This window comes from Clupea harengus, chromosome 15 (genome assembly GCF_900700415.2).
Source record: "Clupea harengus chromosome 15, Ch_v2.0.2, whole genome shotgun sequence".
Taxonomy (NCBI): Eukaryota; Metazoa; Chordata; class Actinopteri; order Clupeiformes; family Clupeidae; genus Clupea; species Clupea harengus.
Window position 1 is genome coordinate 23239264 of NC_045166.1, and position 16944 is coordinate 23256207.

The 16944-nt window shown below is 46.5% G+C and overlaps 1 protein-coding gene across 1 annotated transcript in view; it reads left to right on the forward strand.

The window, feature by feature from the left end:
* Positions 1–16944, forward strand: part of nkain2 (sodium/potassium transporting ATPase interacting 2) — an 85475-nt gene that overhangs the window by 63590 nt on the left and 4941 nt on the right. The window contains exon 4 of the mRNA XM_031581240.2: positions 12867–12927. Within this exon, the coding sequence (XP_031437100.2) occupies positions 12867–12927 (61 nt within the window). The remainder of the gene's footprint in view (positions 1–12866; positions 12928–16944) is intronic.

Below are 16944 nucleotides of genomic sequence, written 5' to 3' on the forward strand. Positions count from 1 at the left end.
ACTCTTTTTTTTCTTTTGTCTTCACCTCTTCGCAGCCATTTCTATTGTCTTTCCCCCTCTCCGACAGGGGGAAGAAAGAAGCGATTGTTTAAGGCGACCGGTGCCAGCACTTTAAACACCGCACCTGAACCTCCCCTTTCGTTTCTTTTCCTTGCCATCACCTCACCTCCCTCGTTTATCCTCCGGTACTCATTTCGCGACCCATTGTTCAGAGATACGCCACAGCGTCGCACACTGGGAATGAGGAGATGGACATCTCGAGCGAGATAGCGACGGGGAAATGGCTCCCATCTCGACGAAATAAAGCAAACAGTGAAGCAATTTGGCCAGGATGGCTTCAAACGGAAGATGAGGAATATATATGACTGTTTGAGAGGGTCAAGGGGGGAAAAGAGTCCACCACACTGAGAGAATAAAAAATCCTTTTTCTTGGGTTTTGCCCAACTATTTGGTTTAAAGCAGAAACGCACACACCCAAATACAGGATATATGGTATGTGCTTGGTGACAGCATCTTTCTGAATGCCTCTGTCTGGCAAACATCTCCACAGTCCTCTGGCCACAGCTCTCTGCAAACAATACTAAACCCAGTCACCTGTGTGCATGTATAAAAAGCAATTTCATAAACTGTCAATCTTAACAACTGCGCCTGTCTCTCCTCAGAGATAGAAATGTATCAGTTTTGACAGTGCCAACCTGGAGCAGCCCGAAGAAGGGAATCAATTGGCCTTATTAGGTGTCATTCCCCTAAGGATCAAACGGGAAGCCCGTTGCCATAGCCAAGCGCAATTCCGGGCTAATTGCGCTGTTGTGTGGGAGACGGGACTCACAAGAAGCAAATAACGCAGTAGGCAGATGTCAGTCCAGAGAGTGTAATAGTAATGTCAGCAGCAGTAGCAGCGTGTGAACTTCTGTTCTCTCTCTCTCTGTATCCATCTATCTCTCTCTCTCTCTCTCTCCTGCTCTCTCTTGCCATTTCTGCAGCAGGCATTATTCGAAATCATCTCTTCTCATGCTCCCTCTCTCTCTCTCTCTCTCTCTCTCTCTCTCTCTGTCTGTCCCTCATCCGTGGGTGAGTGTTTGTGTGCGGCACGCTGGCAGGTGTGGGAATAACGATGCGAACGACGGCTCAGCAGATACAGAACAGACCCCTGCCACCACGTCTGAGCGTCTGTCCAACAGGCAGGAGTCACAGCGGTGGGGAGAACACGAGGCGCCGCAGCCATTTCAGTCCCCATGTCAGGGTTGTTCATTTGTATGCACATGCATACGCACACTTACTTACAATCGAATTCTCTTTGCCCAAAGGAGAGGCTGAGGAAGAAGTTCTCTTACTCTTACTTTCACTAAATGTGCTGTGAACTGTTTTTAACTCCTTTTTCAAATATGTACTTCTCTAATGATGAATTCTGAAGTAAACTCAGCCATTCCCACGATGAAACAGTTTGTTTTCAATTGCATCATCCCATGAAAAAAACGTGCCATCGTCCTGCGTCGCGAGATCGGTTAGCGGTGCGAGCATCTGTAGTGGGTGTGAATCTTAGTCTGGAGACCAGCAGTATGTCAAGCGGCTGGAATGGAGTCTGACAACTGTGTGCAGGCTGAAGTATCGCAGGGTCTCCCCTGTAGTCAAGAACATGACAAGCGTAGATGTTTTGGGTTTATTTAAAGTCAGTCTGTAAGTTCCCTACATCCCCCTCTACACATACACACACCAAGATATTTTTGAGTCATTTGTAACAACGCCATCCTGAGCCATCCTCACGACACATCTTTGTCGGCCTAATGATGGACGTCATGTGCGTGGTGCCTTTAGCCACTTAACACACGTTGAGACAAAGACCTGAATACTTCATAGCTCTCCCCTGTCACGACAGATAGTGTGTTTGAAGTGTGCAGAGCCTTTGTGTTTAGTGGTGTGTGTGTGTGTGTGTGTGTGTGTGTGTGTGTGTGTGTGTGTGTGTGTGAGAGTGGTAGATATCTATAGAGTGCATGCTCACATCGGTGCTGCCTCAAAGACAAACAGAGATGAGCAGTGAAGGCTTGTTGATTAGTACAGTATGTGTAGTGTGTGGTGTCCATTGTTGTGATGAAAGATTCCGCCTTTAGTCCACTTTGACATGATGACCATCTCAGTGTTGAGTCATGCTGGTCTTACATTTGATGTCCTACATCTACTGTTCTCCTACACTCTTTTGTCATGACACACACACACACACACATACACACACACACACACACACACACAAACATTATCTTTATATCTTTAAATCCCATCGTTAGTGGCTAATGACTCATCAGGAGAGGAAAATATCGGACACATTTGGGAATTGAGATTTTTTTTTTCATAGGGCAGTCTATTGGAACCAAATACACAGAAGCCATGGAGCCTTTAAATCAACAACAAACAAGGCTGACTGCTGTCAGTTTTTTATTGCACAAACGACTCACTGCAACACACACGTGTTATATATATGTAGTCAAAGGGGGGATTGGCATGTAGACACAGGACACACACTTCTGCCTTTAACCCATCCCGGATCGTCCCTCCTCCAGGATCCTCCAGGAGCAGTGGGCAGCTTCTCAGCGCCCGGGGACCAATTGAACCGTCCGTCTCGGTCAGGGATGGACAGGAGTGTTCTGTTCTTTTTTTGCATGTTTTTCTGTTGGGGTTCTTAATGGAGGAAACCCCTTGTGAACACGGGGAGAACATGCAAACTCCACACAGAAAGGCCCGGGAGATAGCCCACCTGAGCACTGAAGGTCTGGGGAGGACCTGCCCCCCAGAGCCAACAGCGCCCCATGTGGGAATCGAACCCATGACCTTCTTGCTGTGAGGCGGCGGTGCAAGCACCTGAGCCACCGTGCCATGACATGACATGACCTCTCCGATATCTGTCATAAACCTGTCTTTTTCTCTGAGGAAATACTGTGGGGAAAGAGAGGAGTGGACTGTTATGGAGGGGAAGTGAACCCGAAAGACAAAAAGTGAGGGTTAGGGTTAGAAAGGAAGGACGGAGCTAAGGAAACAGGAAAGAAATGAGCAGACAAACAAAGGAGTGACAGGGATGCACCCAGAGAGAGAGAGAGAGAGAGGGGGGGGGAGAGAGAGAGAGAGAGAGAGAGAGAGGGAGAGGGAGAGAGAGAGAGAGAAAATGAGAGACAGAATATGACAGCGAGCCCCACTGGAAGAAAAATCTGCCACAACCTTCTGTATCTCCATCTCTCCCCGCTCACAAATCCCCCTTTGGCTCAAGTCAACATAGACACACCCACCCCACCCCACCCTACTCCATCCAACTTCCTCTGAGCTCAACACTGTCATCAGCTTCACCTCCCTGACAAATATTCATCACACTCTTAACGTTAACACACCCTTCCAGGAATCAAACAAAACAAAACAAGAACAGATCTTTGGCTTTTCGCCTTCCCTCTTCAGAACCCTCTGCTCTTAGAGTTTATTAGTCGGGGTGGGGGGGTGGGGGGTGTTCAGGAGATTGCCGCCCAGGCTGTATATTGGCAAGATCAATTGGAAAGACGTCCGAATGCATTATGGTAAACAAAAGAGGCCCAGTATGCTCTTAGCTGCACTAAAGCTGGGCCTTTTACGGCACACGATCAATCCTCACCGCACAATGCATCCCCGGACCTAAGGGCTCCCCGCTTAATGAATTATTATCAAGTGAGGAGGGAAGCCATTCCTCCTGAGCCAATGAGATTTAGCTGGAGCCACGAGGGGCCAAATAATGCTGAGACCCACAAAGTATCACTGGCACTGGAAGAGCGCTCCATCTTCTGTAGCGGGGAACTAATTTGGTGTGTGTGTGTCTATCTTTGGATACTGTTAGTCCCCGCAATGTCCACATGTAAAAAAAAAAAAAAAAAAAAAGAAAGTGTGTGTTTGTGTGTTTGTGTGTATCTACATGCCAATTTCCATGTGTGTGTGTGTGTTGGAGAGTGCACCCATGTGATTATTCGCTTACATCCACGCAGGTTCAGAACCCAATTATACAGTTTTAGATCAAAGAGAATATAGCTATTCTCCCCTTAACAGTTGCCATTGTTTAGCAGTGAAAGCAGACAAAATGAATTCCTCTCCTCTGTCCCCTTTTTCAACACCTAAGGAGATCAAGACATGGCAAAGCAATCCCACCCTATCCCACTCCATCTTTCAACCCCCACACACATGCCCTCTATATACCATAAATGAGCCATTTAAAAGACACTGAAAGGCTTCTGTTCTGCTACGGTGTAGGGCGAAGTTGGGTATTGAGTTCTAAGAATTTGAAGGGCTGTTGTTCCATCTGTACAAAAATCCCATTTTGCGCACTGCGAGTGAATGTGTGAGTGTGTTTGACCTACATCTACTGTTCTCCTACACTCTTTTGTCATGACACACACACACACAAACATTATCTTTATAGCTTTAAATCCCATCGTTAGTGGCTAATGACTCATCAGGAGAGGAAAATATCGGACACATTTGGGAATTGAGACTTTTTTTTCTCCATAGGGCAGTCCATTGGAATCAATTACACAGAAGCCATGGAGCCTTTAAATCAAATGACATGACCTTTCCGATATCTGTCATAACCCGTCTTTTTCTCTGAGTAAATACTGTGGGGAAAGAGAGGAGTGGAGTGTTATGGAGGGGAAGTGAACCCACGTGTGTGTGTGTGTGTGTGTGAGAGAGAGAGAGAGTACACGTGTGTGTATGTGTGTGAGAGAGTGTGTGTGTGACACAGTAGGTTCCACTACCACGTAGTCACAGCACGTATGGGGGAGTGTGTAGGATGTTAGGATTAGTGGTTAGGCTTCTTTCTGTTCTGTTTTTTTTTTTTTAAGTTGCAGACAAGCGAGGCTCTCTGCTAAGGCTAAAATATTAAAACCCCTAGACCACGCAATTTAGCTGCCAAGCTCTGGGACTTTTCCTCGTTCCATAACGGTGCCCAAATGCCTCACCGATGCCCAACTGTGTGCAGCCGTGTGTGTGCATGCAGGTGTAAGTGCATTTTCTTGGGTAGATGTAATTGTTTAGGTTTGTTTCACTGAGGGAATGCACCTGTTTATCAGTGCATGCTCCTCTAGCACAGCCCATTGATTTATAGATCACAATTCCCCTCACACGATGCAAGTCAAACACTGCCAATAAAGTAGAAAGCTGTGTATAAAACACCATTCATTTGAGTTTTCCGTTAAAGCCGAATCTTTTTTTAGAAAGCATATATGGAGAGCCACAAAGTGCTATCTGTAGATCTGGCATGATGAGTGTATAAAATATGAGGTCTGAATCTGCTTTGCACATTTTACTGGCATCTCATTTCTTCCAGCTACGTTTTGGCAGCAATGAGGATCTCAAATCTACTGAAGTAAAACGCAGAAATACTTTGTGCTGTTTTTTTTTTCCTTTCGCTAAATAATGAATAGCGCACCAGTGCTATCTGTCCAGTGGAATTCCCCACAGACAGAAGTGAGATAGGCAGGTAGGTATGGAGCCAGATGGCCGGTGTGATGTAAATGTGATGTGACAAAAGATTCTGGTTCAGTATGTCTTTGTTTGGGTACCTCGTTTCTGTCTGGAGAACTTCCCATCTCGTTCTTCAAGTATTCGAGAAAGAAAAAAATAGCAATCCTGCCGGCCTTCATGGTCTTCAGACCTGTGCTTTTCAAGGTAGTTTTATTTCATAGGCCTCTCTTTAAGGGTTATGGGAAGATAGTACCAATAAAGAGCCTCAGTACCGTTGATGTGCAAAGCCCTTGCAGTGACATCCTCACCCTCGTCTAGACAACTTGTCCCTGTGTGTGTGTGCGAGTGTGTTTGTTATGTTAAGTTTGTGGTTCGACACAAAACCCAGTCCCAGAACCCCTCTCTGTCATTTGACCCCCTCCATCCCACTTCACCAAAATCACACACCTGAGGACTCAAGTGCACCGGGAGTCAATGAAGTTAGCCTGCAGTCGTGATTAGGTTCGAGGAAGGTTCATTTAGCACGCTAACAAGACCCACCACCAATAAAATAAGTCACCCCGGCTAGCTTGGAGTCATGCAGAGCCTCCACCACCACCACCATCACCACCACCACCACCACCCCCCACCCCATTCTCTACGGTGCCCTGAGACTAATTCAAACGAAGAGCCTAAATGGAGGTGGCCCGAGGAGGCCAAGCGCTGGAAATGAGTTTCTGATGCAGACCTGGCACCCAACCAGAAAAGCCAGAGAGGCTTTAATTTCATTATGCTAAAGACTTGGGGCTCTTTTCAAGTCAAGATAAAAAAAAAAAAAAAGTTGTACAATGGAGCTCTTATTTATGTGCCTGTGTTCAAGAGGTAGTGCCCGGGCCTTACTGGAAGTGTCCACCTAAACAGCCAGGCCAAGAGGGCGAAATGGGTATTTCTGGGAATCAGTATATGCTTTTATTGATCGTTTTCTGGATCATGGCAATGCTAGTTCTCAAGCGTCAACTCAAGTAGTCGATGAGACCTTCACTCACGCAAACACACACACACACACACACACACACACAGACACACACACACACACACACACACACACACACACAGACAGACACACACACACACACACACAGACACACACACACACATACATTTTACAGCCCCACCTCTGAGCTGAGCGAACCAATCTGGGCACCAGACCAAGAGCCCTGAGGCAAAAACACATGAGGCAAAAGGTTTAAATGAAGGATGCGACGCCTTGAGAAAATGACAGATTCGCCCCTTTAAAATAAAACACCACCACCCCCTCGGTTTAATGACGAGCGAGCACCTCAGTAAGTGCTTCATAACTCTCACAGGCAATCCGCACACGCTCACAGGGCCTCAACAATGCCTCCCACGGCACCACCGAGCACAGCATGTGCAATATTACCCCAATTTGTCTTAGTAGGCCACACAATGAATACTTTTTTTCAGCTTTTCACTACATGGAAGGCATGAACAGCTGAATGGGATTGGGGGGGGGGGGAGTGTGAATCACACTAGACTTAAATAAAATCCGCAAGTACATTGCAGTTATGGGCACGCTCGACAGTGGTTCTCAGCTGACTCTTAGCTCCTGAGTGGAATACGCTGGAATGCATTGACTTCCATTATTCTGCTGCCTTGAGCACCCAGCATTAGTCTGCTCACAAGCCTTACTGAAGTAGGGTAATTGTGGCAAAGGCGAGAGCCGCAGCTCAGGAGCTTGGTAGCTATCATTATGTGTAATGACTAGATATTTAAGCAGGTATGTGTGAAGGCAGCAGGCAGAGAGTGAGTGGATGCTCCACTGAAGAACTTGGTAGTTCAGAAAGGAGCCAGGTGGTTGACACGGTACGGTCTAGTCGACAACATACATTATACTCTGCTGCTGCTTATTGCCTTAGTATGTATTCTCAAACAACAAGATTACCATTCATAAGAACCTCTATATAGAAGGACCTTTTTTCAAAAATCTAACCTGGACATGGGACACCATCTTGTGTATTGCGTCTTACCCTACATGTTCTTAGTATGGCATTTACCTTAGATGAGCAAAGTTCTAGGATTCTGACTTTTCACACTGGCTAAAAGCTAAAGCACTCTACTGACTATAGAGCAGATTTAGTTCAAGGACAGATCCTCTCCTCGTATCAGACAGAACCACCACCACCACCACCACCACCTCTCCCCAGACCCAGGGCTTATACCTCCCGGTAGGATCCAGGAGTTAAATACAGCTGGCTCTGTCCCTGGCCCTCTCCCTTATCCTGTCTGCTGGAGAGTCAGCCGCTCTGCTTTAGACTTCATTTAGCCCCTGCACCAGTCTCCTGCGTTAGCGTAGCGTAGTGCGTTTAAAAGCCAGTTTTTATTGGTGCCGCTCTCAAGCTTTTATTGTGATTGGTAATAAAGCACGTACCCATACTGGACCCACCAGCCACCATCTTTTTTTTCTTTTTTTTTTTTTTGCATCCAAAATATACAAGTTCAGCACTTGCTGAACTCACTACCTGTCATGTAGCTCTTGGTTTATGAGAGGTTGCTCACAAGCAAGGTGTGAATCACGTCAAGAGGCCCCAGTTCTGTTTGATGGGTAGACTGCCCCTCCTCTGAAATGAGTGTGGCCTTGTCGCAAAATAATTTTGTAAGTGGGAGGAGGAAAAGTAAACCAAATGGGAGTCATCTTTACGTCGAGGGGATCGGGGATTGCGTAAGCAGCCGCAAATGACCAGTCGGTTGGCATGGAGATGGTCTTGGGCGTGCTGCAGTTCTGCACAGGCACAAAGTCAGCCACCCGCGGAGCCTCCATCGCCTCGGGAGGAGAGTGTCAAGGGCATGTGAATTAGACCGCCGATGGCTGTGCTGATGAGTATGTGGGTACAAAAAGGGGGGCTGGGGAGAGGGGGTGGTGAGAGAACGAGACAGGGAGAGATAGTGGAGGGCAAGTCTATGCAGAGACAGAAGTGGGTTGAGTGATGTCTTGTCATCCTGTGCAAATTGATCACACAGAATGTGTGCATTTTAGTATGTGCATGGGTTTGTGTGTGTGTGTGTGTGTGTGTGTGTGTGTGTGTGACTGGATGTGTTTGTGTCTGTGTCGGTGTGTATGGGTGGGTGTGAGAGTGAGTTTGTGTAGAGGTGTGTGTGGATGTGTGGGCTATATGTGTTTGTGTTTGTGTGGCTGTGCAAGGTTCTGTGTGTATGAATTTGTGTTTGACTGTGTATGTGTGAGACAGAAGAAAGAGAGAGAGAGAGAGAGAGAGACAGAGACAAAGACAAAGACAGACAGAGAGAGAGAGAGAGACCCCAGTGATGAGAAAGCAGGTTGCTACAGGGGGGCAAACGTGCTCAAGCAGCCTCTTTCTCACCACATCACTTGGTGGCATCACAAGCGAGTAATTCATCATGTTCGCTCGCCGCTCCAGAGGGCGAGTGTCGTTTTTATTAGCCCCTCGCTCCGAGCCATCAGACACCATGTAAGCACTCATCTGCATCAATGAAGCCCTTTGTACCTGCCAACACCTGAACCTAACCGTCTTCACGTGTCGCTGAATTAATGAAAGAGATGTGCAAAGACACAAACACTAGGGAGGGAGAGAGAGAGCCCTAGGGATCGTAACCAGAACTACCATATTTGCGTTGCCTCGCGTGGCATTTTAAAGCGCAGGTGCAGGTTAAGAACCTCAAGGCAATAGTGTCGGTCTGCTTCTATCGATGGCTTCACAGACGCATGACCTTCCTGGGCGGTCATTTGCATAAGATCCATATTGCCCCTTGCCCTTCGACTGACTAAGAGGAAATCAGTATGCAACAGGTGTTTAAGGTAGACTCTTCAGGCCGAGCAGCAGGGACATTTTTGGTGTTTTTCGTGTCAGGCGGTCTGTTTGTGTGTTTATTTGTTTGTTGATTTGTTTAGGGAAAAACAATGCAGCACTAAGCCATCCAGATTTGGTGGCGCTAACTCCGTCCACTTCTTTTTTTTTTTTGCACCGTGCGGTAATTCCTTTTTCTCTCTCTTTCTCCCTGAGCTGCCTCTCCGTGTCCCTTTAGGTAATCACATTTAAGATTAAAAGGGTGTAATTCAGAGTGTGTTTTTTTAGGTGGGGGTGGGTTTTGTGGGCAATAACAAATGAGCGTGTCCCCGGACGCACAATGCGACAGTTACATACTCGCGTTTCGGATCAATCCTGATTTCTTTTGTCCCCCGCACCTCCTAGACTTCAGTTTCAATTATTTAGTGTCTCTTTTGAGATCTCGCATGCATTATTCACACTGTATAAAATCTAATTTTAGCCGTAACGTCAGGAGGGATCACTATGGAAATGCGAAGCATGGAGAGCATTTGTATGTGTGTGTGTGTGTGTGTGTGTGTGTGTGTGTGTGTGTGTGTGTGTGTGTGTGTGTGTGTATGTGTGTGTGTATGTGTGTGTGTGTGTGTGTGTGTGTGTGTGTGTGTGTGTATGTGTGTGTGTGTGTGTGTGTGTGTGTGTGTGTGTGTATGTGTGTGTGTGTGTGTGTGTGTGTGTGTGTGTGTGTGTCCACAGACATCCCATCACCACAATAAAAAGAAAAAGAGAGATGGAAACAGACGTGGTTGTATTTACAGGCGACAAATTAGGTTTACAACAGGAGGCACAATGGGGGTGTGGGGGGTGGGGGTGGCGATAGCATCAGGTAATCCGAGGAGAAGGCTGTATTGTGATTGTGGCGCCGTAATCCGCCCTGTGCCTGTCAGAGGGACTTGTTGTCGCGGTATGTGTGTGTGTGGGTGTGTGTGTGTGTGTGTGTGTGTGTGTGTGTGTGTGTGTGTGTGGGGGGCCTGGCACCATTGCCTCAGATCCGCCTCTGTGACACCTGATGAGTAAGAGAGAGGAAGAGCTGGCAATGTGGGTGAGCGGAAATGATGATATGTGAGCATTTGTGGAGGAGAGAGGGAAGGAGGGAGGCAGAGAGAGAGAGAGAGAGAGAGATGATGTGAGTGGAAGGGGTCAGGTGTGTGTGTGTGTGTGTGTGTGTGTGTGTGTGTGTGTGTGTGTGTGTGTGTTAGTCTGTCTGTGTCCTTCACATTGGGGCACAGTATTATGTTAATGAGCCTGTCTGGAGATGTGTTGAATCTGTGTGAGGTCTGGCCCGATCTTGTGCTTGGTGCCAAGGCTTACTGCTGAAGAAAGCGTGTGTGTGTGTGTGTGTGTGTGTGTGTGTGTGTGTGTGTGTGTGTGTGTGTGTGTGTATAAGGAACTGCACATTATTTGGCGTAAATGAGGGCGAGACCTTGAGGTATTCTCAGAATCTTAAATCGTGAGCTCTCTCTTTCTCTCTCAGACTTCCAGCTCTGCCTGTTTACCCAGCAGAGCCCTGTGGAAATTGAATGGCAAATTGTTTGCCATTCTGACGCATTTAGTTAAATGAGCTGCGCAGACGATAACATGCAAAGATGGGGACAGATAGACACCTCAACACACACAAACACCCCAGCATTGCAACAAGCCCACCTGCATGAGACTAGCCACATAGAAAGGCAGCCATTTTCCTCAACGGCTTCTCCGTGTGTGTGTGTGTGTGTGTGTGTGTGTGTGTGTGTGTGTTGTGTGTGTGTGTGTGTGTGTGTGTGTGTGTGTGTGTGTGTGTGTTCCATTGGCCTCTGTCTACTTGCCGTCTGGCGGGAGGGAAATCTATATTTGCCATCTCACACCGGTCCCCGGGTTGGGTTTGGCCGGTGCTGAATCATGGTTGACACACGGCGGGGGCTGTTTCTCTTGCCGTCTCTCGGCGCACCGACACCGTGCCCTCAGTGTGGCCCTGCCTTCCCATATCAGCCAATTCAATCATACTCCCATCACTCCCCTGCAGTTAAATTACTGGTGTAATGCACAATGACACAGTCTTTTTTATTATGAGAGAGAGGGAGAGAGAGGGTGTTAGAGAGAGAAGCAGAGATATAGATTGGGGAGAGAGAGAGAATTAGGGAGAGAGAGGGAGTTAGGGAGAGAGGCAGAGAGGGATTGAGAGAGAGAGGGATAGAGGCAGAGAGAGATTGAGAGGGAGAGAGGCAGAGAGAGATTGAGAGAGAGAGAGAGGCAGAGAGAGATTGAGAGAGAGGGAGTTAGGGAGGGGCAGAGAGAGGTTGAGAGAGAGAGAGGGAGTTAGGGAGAGAGGCAGAGAGAGATTGAGAGAGAGGGAGAGGGAGTTAGGGAGAGAGGCAGAGAGGGATTGAGAGAGAGAGGGATAGAGGCAGAGAGAGATTGAGAGAGAGAGAGAGGCAGAGAGAGATTGAGAGAGAGAGAGGGAGTTAGGGAGAGAGGCAGGGAGAGATTGAGAGAGAGGGAGAGGGAGTTAGGGAGAGAGGCAGAGAGAGATTGAGAGAGAGGGAGAGGGAGTTAGGGAGAGAGGCAGAGAGAGATTGAGAGAGAGAGAGGCTTGGAGAAATACTTCTTCACCAGCTTATCTCCTTCCCCAGACTCAGAAGACTGCTCTGTCACTCTGACCCCCCCCCCCCCGCAAGCTTCCCTTTACCGTTAAACACAGTTAACTCACTTCTCACTTACCTCACTTGCTTACATCTTTTAAATGAAGCCTCATTAATTACCTGCCTACCATCAGGAACTGACTCCAGTTCCAAAGAAATGTGACGCAAACAGATGGCGATTTCCATCATACACTTGGTGGTGAGAATAACATGGATTAGGAGACGAGGCGCAACATTAAGAAAAGATGGGTGTGACAGAGAGAGGGTGACAAAGATGGACAAAGACGAAGAGAGAGTGAGCAGAGAGTGAGAGCAGAGAGTTATTCAAGATAAGAGAATATTAGCCAAAGAGGGGCAGCTCATTTTGAATGCAAGGCCTGATGATGGGTGATATGCTTGTCCACATTGAGAGCACTCACATTTTCTCACAGAGGAAACCCACTTTCCTTTTTTTCCCCCACAATTTAATGGCCACCCATTAGTCATCTCCTGTTGCATGTCAGTGTAACCTGTAGTTTTTTTTGGGGGGGGAGTGTGGGAATATGCTGTTAAAAGTTGTTCTGAGAGAACTGAGCACTCTTTGAGAATGGAGGTTGTGGATGTGTAAAATCTTTAATGGGCCCGCTCCACATGGACGCACTGTTTGTATCCACCCATTTCTGGAACCTTCTCTCCATTTTGGATGTACCATGGACGCCTTGGAGCTATATCACCTTAAAAAGCCTCTTTCTGCTCCTCTTAGCTCTGAGTATTATTCCTATTTCCCCCCACCAGTTCCTGCACGAACGGGGCTGTTTTGTCACTGGCCATTAAACACAAAGACACATATTCAATGTGTCACTTCTGCTGTACACAAGGAATAATGCTGTTAGGTCTTTATTTGTGTGGCTAACTGTTCGTGTTTTTTTATTGTTCTCTTTTTCAGCTGGCTGGGTTCATTTACGCCTGTTATGTTGTGAAGCTCATTTCAGAAGAGGAGGACAGTTGTAAGTACTTGTTTATTTATCTCCCTTGAATACACTTCTTCGTAGATGTATGTGTGTGTCTGGAAGACTTGAAAGGATCTCTCTCCAAGCTTCACACACACGGAGTGCATACTTCACTGCAGTTGTGTAATAGCGGTAGCCTAGCATGCTTTTTTTTTTGTCATAACTACATGAACAGACGACAAAGTATGTACAGCGTCGACAATGAGAGAAAGCATTTGTGCTTATCTGCTGTGAGCTTCATCCAAAGAAGCACCCTTGTCCCTAATTGGGCCTCTTTTGAGTGGGGCATCGACTGCAGCACCATCACAAAGGGGCCCAAAGCCGATCCAATTTTCAACCCCACTTTGGGGTTGGCCCACGTATTCACTTCAAATTGCGACATTTTGCCGGATTTAAAAGATTGCTTTTATTGATCAGGGAGCACCTGCTCGAGAAATGCTTGCCTTAAAAGAGAGGTGTGTGTGGGGGGGGGAATGGCTCCCATTTGTTAAGATCAGGCATCTCGTGTGTGTGTGTGTGTGTGTGTGTGTGTGTGTGTGTGTGTGTGTGTGTGTGTGTGTGTGTGTGTGTGTTTGATGGTGTGTGTGTGTGTGTGTGTGTACGAGCGCGAGCTCTTGTTTTTAACCGATTAAAATGTAAAATAATTGGGACAGAGGTTCTACTTTGTTTTAGCCTGATATATAATTAATATGTATTGCCCTGGGGGGAAGCCATTAGGGATGTGCCTCTGTGCAGCTGCAACAGCTGATGGAGGTAGCTGTGTGTGTGTGTGTGTGTGTGTGTGTGTGTGTGTGTGTGTGTGTGTGTGTGTGTGTGTGTGTGTGTGTGTGTGTGTGTGTGTGTGTGTGTGTGTGTGTGACTAACAGTCAGAACCAGCACACACGATTTTTCTCTGCAGTGCTATGTGTTGAGTGTTCATTATTAGGGTGTGTGTCCAAATAGCTTTCTTCTCTGGCAGAAAAGCGCTGGCAGGGTATCGGAAAAATGACAGTGACAACACCAGCGCCTTTCTGAAAAGTTCTGAGATTTTCCACCAGAAGCGCTCGGGAAGGCCGCACAAAAAAGGCGGAGCGCTCTGAATAAGAATGCTGGATGCCTAGTCTGTCTAGGTGGCCACATACGCTCTCTCCTCATTGGGAGCAATTTGAAAAAGACACTGGCACTCTGAGAAAAAACACTAGAAGGACACTCAGCCTTAAGCAACAGTGTGTGTGTGTGTGTGTGTGTGTGTGTGTGTGTGTGTGTGTGTGTGTGTGTGTGTGTGTGTGTGTTTGTATATGTGCCTTGATAGTGTGGCTTTCCCTCACTCAGTTTCCCAGCAGATATTTTCCCATAGCTTATAGGACATTTCATTTTCTTTTCTGTTACAATTACATTAATGTCCATTGTGTGTGTATGTGTGTGTGTGTGTGTGTGTGTGTGTGTGTGTGTGTGTGTGTGTGTGTGTGTGTGTGTGTGTGTGTGTGTGTGTGTGCGCATTACTTTCCCCCCTTTTTTTATTTTACTTTTTGCTTCTTAATCACACCTGTAAGAGCCTGGCTAATGTCCAATTAAGAAAAGAAAAAACTGCTTTTTCCCTGGCAACACCAAGTTGTATCACTTTCATTTGGGATCAATGAAGACACCCTTAAGCATAAAGCATCCATCACCACCAGACAAGGGCCTGCAGTCTTGGCTGCCAGCGCTAGTGAGGCCCGTGGCATGGTCAATGTGAGTGCCAGGGAGAGGGTATAGAGCAATGATTGATTTCCTTCACTACATGACAGCTACTCTAGTCTGCAGAAACAGACTGGCTTGTCGATCTGTCATGTTTTGTATTCCTCTGCTTGGGACTGTTACAGTATTTATGGGGTCGGAAAATGTATTAAATTCCATTTCCCCATATTAGTTTAGGGTGTAGTACAGATTAATCTTGGTGTGATATTTTATATTCGTAAATATTAGAAACCCTAAATAATTTATCAGAAAGAAAGAAATCTGAGAACTAAATTGAATGAGAGTAAATGGATTTGATGTCTTTCAGGGTTTAATAGTGTTCTCTGCCACGTTTCAAGGACATGTCCAAGTATTGTTCAAGCTTGGGTCATGCTTGTTTATTTCTGTACTTTTAGTAAGACATCAGTAAGAAAAAAAGATACTTTCTTGACTTTCACACCTGAATTTAACTGAACTGAATAACATCCCCTAATAATTCAGTCTCTCATAACATACACTGTGTTGTCCACAAAAGTATGAACTACCACTCACAAACATAAACTTGGGAATGCAAAAAAACTGATGGCAAATCTGCAATTCAAATCATCTGTGCTAACTCCTGGCAATCAGATGTGTACCAGCACCAACACTATGTCTTTGCCTGTTCTTAAGCTCCTCCACAGTGCCCCCCCCCCCCCCCCCCCCCCCACCCTAAATCACTGGACTCACTCAGCGCCTCCTCTACCCACCTTCCCCCTCCCCCGTCTGCGCATCAACACCTGGAGAGAGCTTGTAAATGAAGAGGTGCCCGGTGGCAGCGGCAGTGATTAGCGCTGTCGCGGCTGTATCGGCAAACTTTGATTTCCTTTGCAAAACAAGGCCCGGACCGCGTCGGCGCCTCTTAATTTGGCCAAACACGCAGGAATAACATTGTCAAACATCCGGCATACACCAACAACCCTCATCCCCCCACCCGCAGTGAATGAGAGCGATATTGATGGTTTGATCCCCCAGGCATGAGGGAACACTAATCTGGGGGCTGCAGCAGCTATTACCGCTCTAATTAATATAGTACATGAAGCACCTCAGCCAAGGTAATGAACAGCCCGAGCCAATCAACGCCCTTGCACCGTAATTACAGCTACTATCAAGGGTAATGTTCTGGGGTCCATTTAAAAAGAAAGGATGGTATTTAAAATGATTTTGCCTTCCAGAGTGGAGAGGGAGAGAGACGACCCCCCCCCCCCCAACCCACACCCCACACTTGCCAGAGTAAGCAAAGAATGAGAAAAAGAGGGGTGGTGTTGCTTTCTGCATTCATAACAAGGGAATTAGGTTGTCGTCGTCTCCCAGCGTAAGGGACAATTGCAATCAGACTGATGAGCCCTCCGCTTAGTTCCATCTCTGCGGATGAATCCCGTTATTTGTCGAACTTATCATTTCGTGAGGGGAGTGTTAAGAAAAGAAGAGCAGAGAGGATAACAGAAGAGAAGCACTCAGTTCAGTTGTTATATCTCCACCACGCTTCCACGAAAAACCATACTTGAACCAGGAATTGGCTGCTTAAAACCAAATCAATGTGTACTGGAGTCTGTTTATTTCGCTGTGTGTGCGTGTGTGTGTGTGTGTGTGTGTGTAGGGGGGTGGGGGGTAAGTCAGTATGCTAGTAAATTCTAAAAGCATTTCCCAGAGCTTCTTAGAAAATATGCATTTTGTCACAAACCCATAGAACCTGGGATTTTTTTTTTTAAATAATCCATCCTGTCCATATGATATTTTTTCCTTTAACTAGGCAAACATGTGTAGCCAGAAGGTATTAAAACATTAGGACATTTTAGAGCTGTTTGCTCTATCAAAAGCAGGAGATATTTAAAGAGCATTTCCACTGCATACATAATGCCTGCCCGTGGGGTATACATTAGCATGTAGCCTGTGGATTAATTCATACAGTATGTTGCGCCTACAGACAGTCATTCATATGCATTATATTCCTCTACTGTTAAATTTCATAATTCATATGTGTTACATTACTGTTAGACAGTTATGCAACATCTGAGGCTTTATTGCTTGGTGGGTATATAATTTGCTTACCACATTTCAACATGCAGGGAAACAACATTTAAATATTCCTTGTAATACATAGTCAACACACCACGCACATTTGGACCTGGGATGCCTTTGAAATCATTGTGGGCCTGCATATCCACTCCGTGGATTATATTGATCTTATTTCACCGATGAGGAGGTGCCCCAATCGGCAGAGTGCTAATGATCATACTCAAGCTTGATTCTTTCGAGAGAGAGGGACTGGACTGCCTC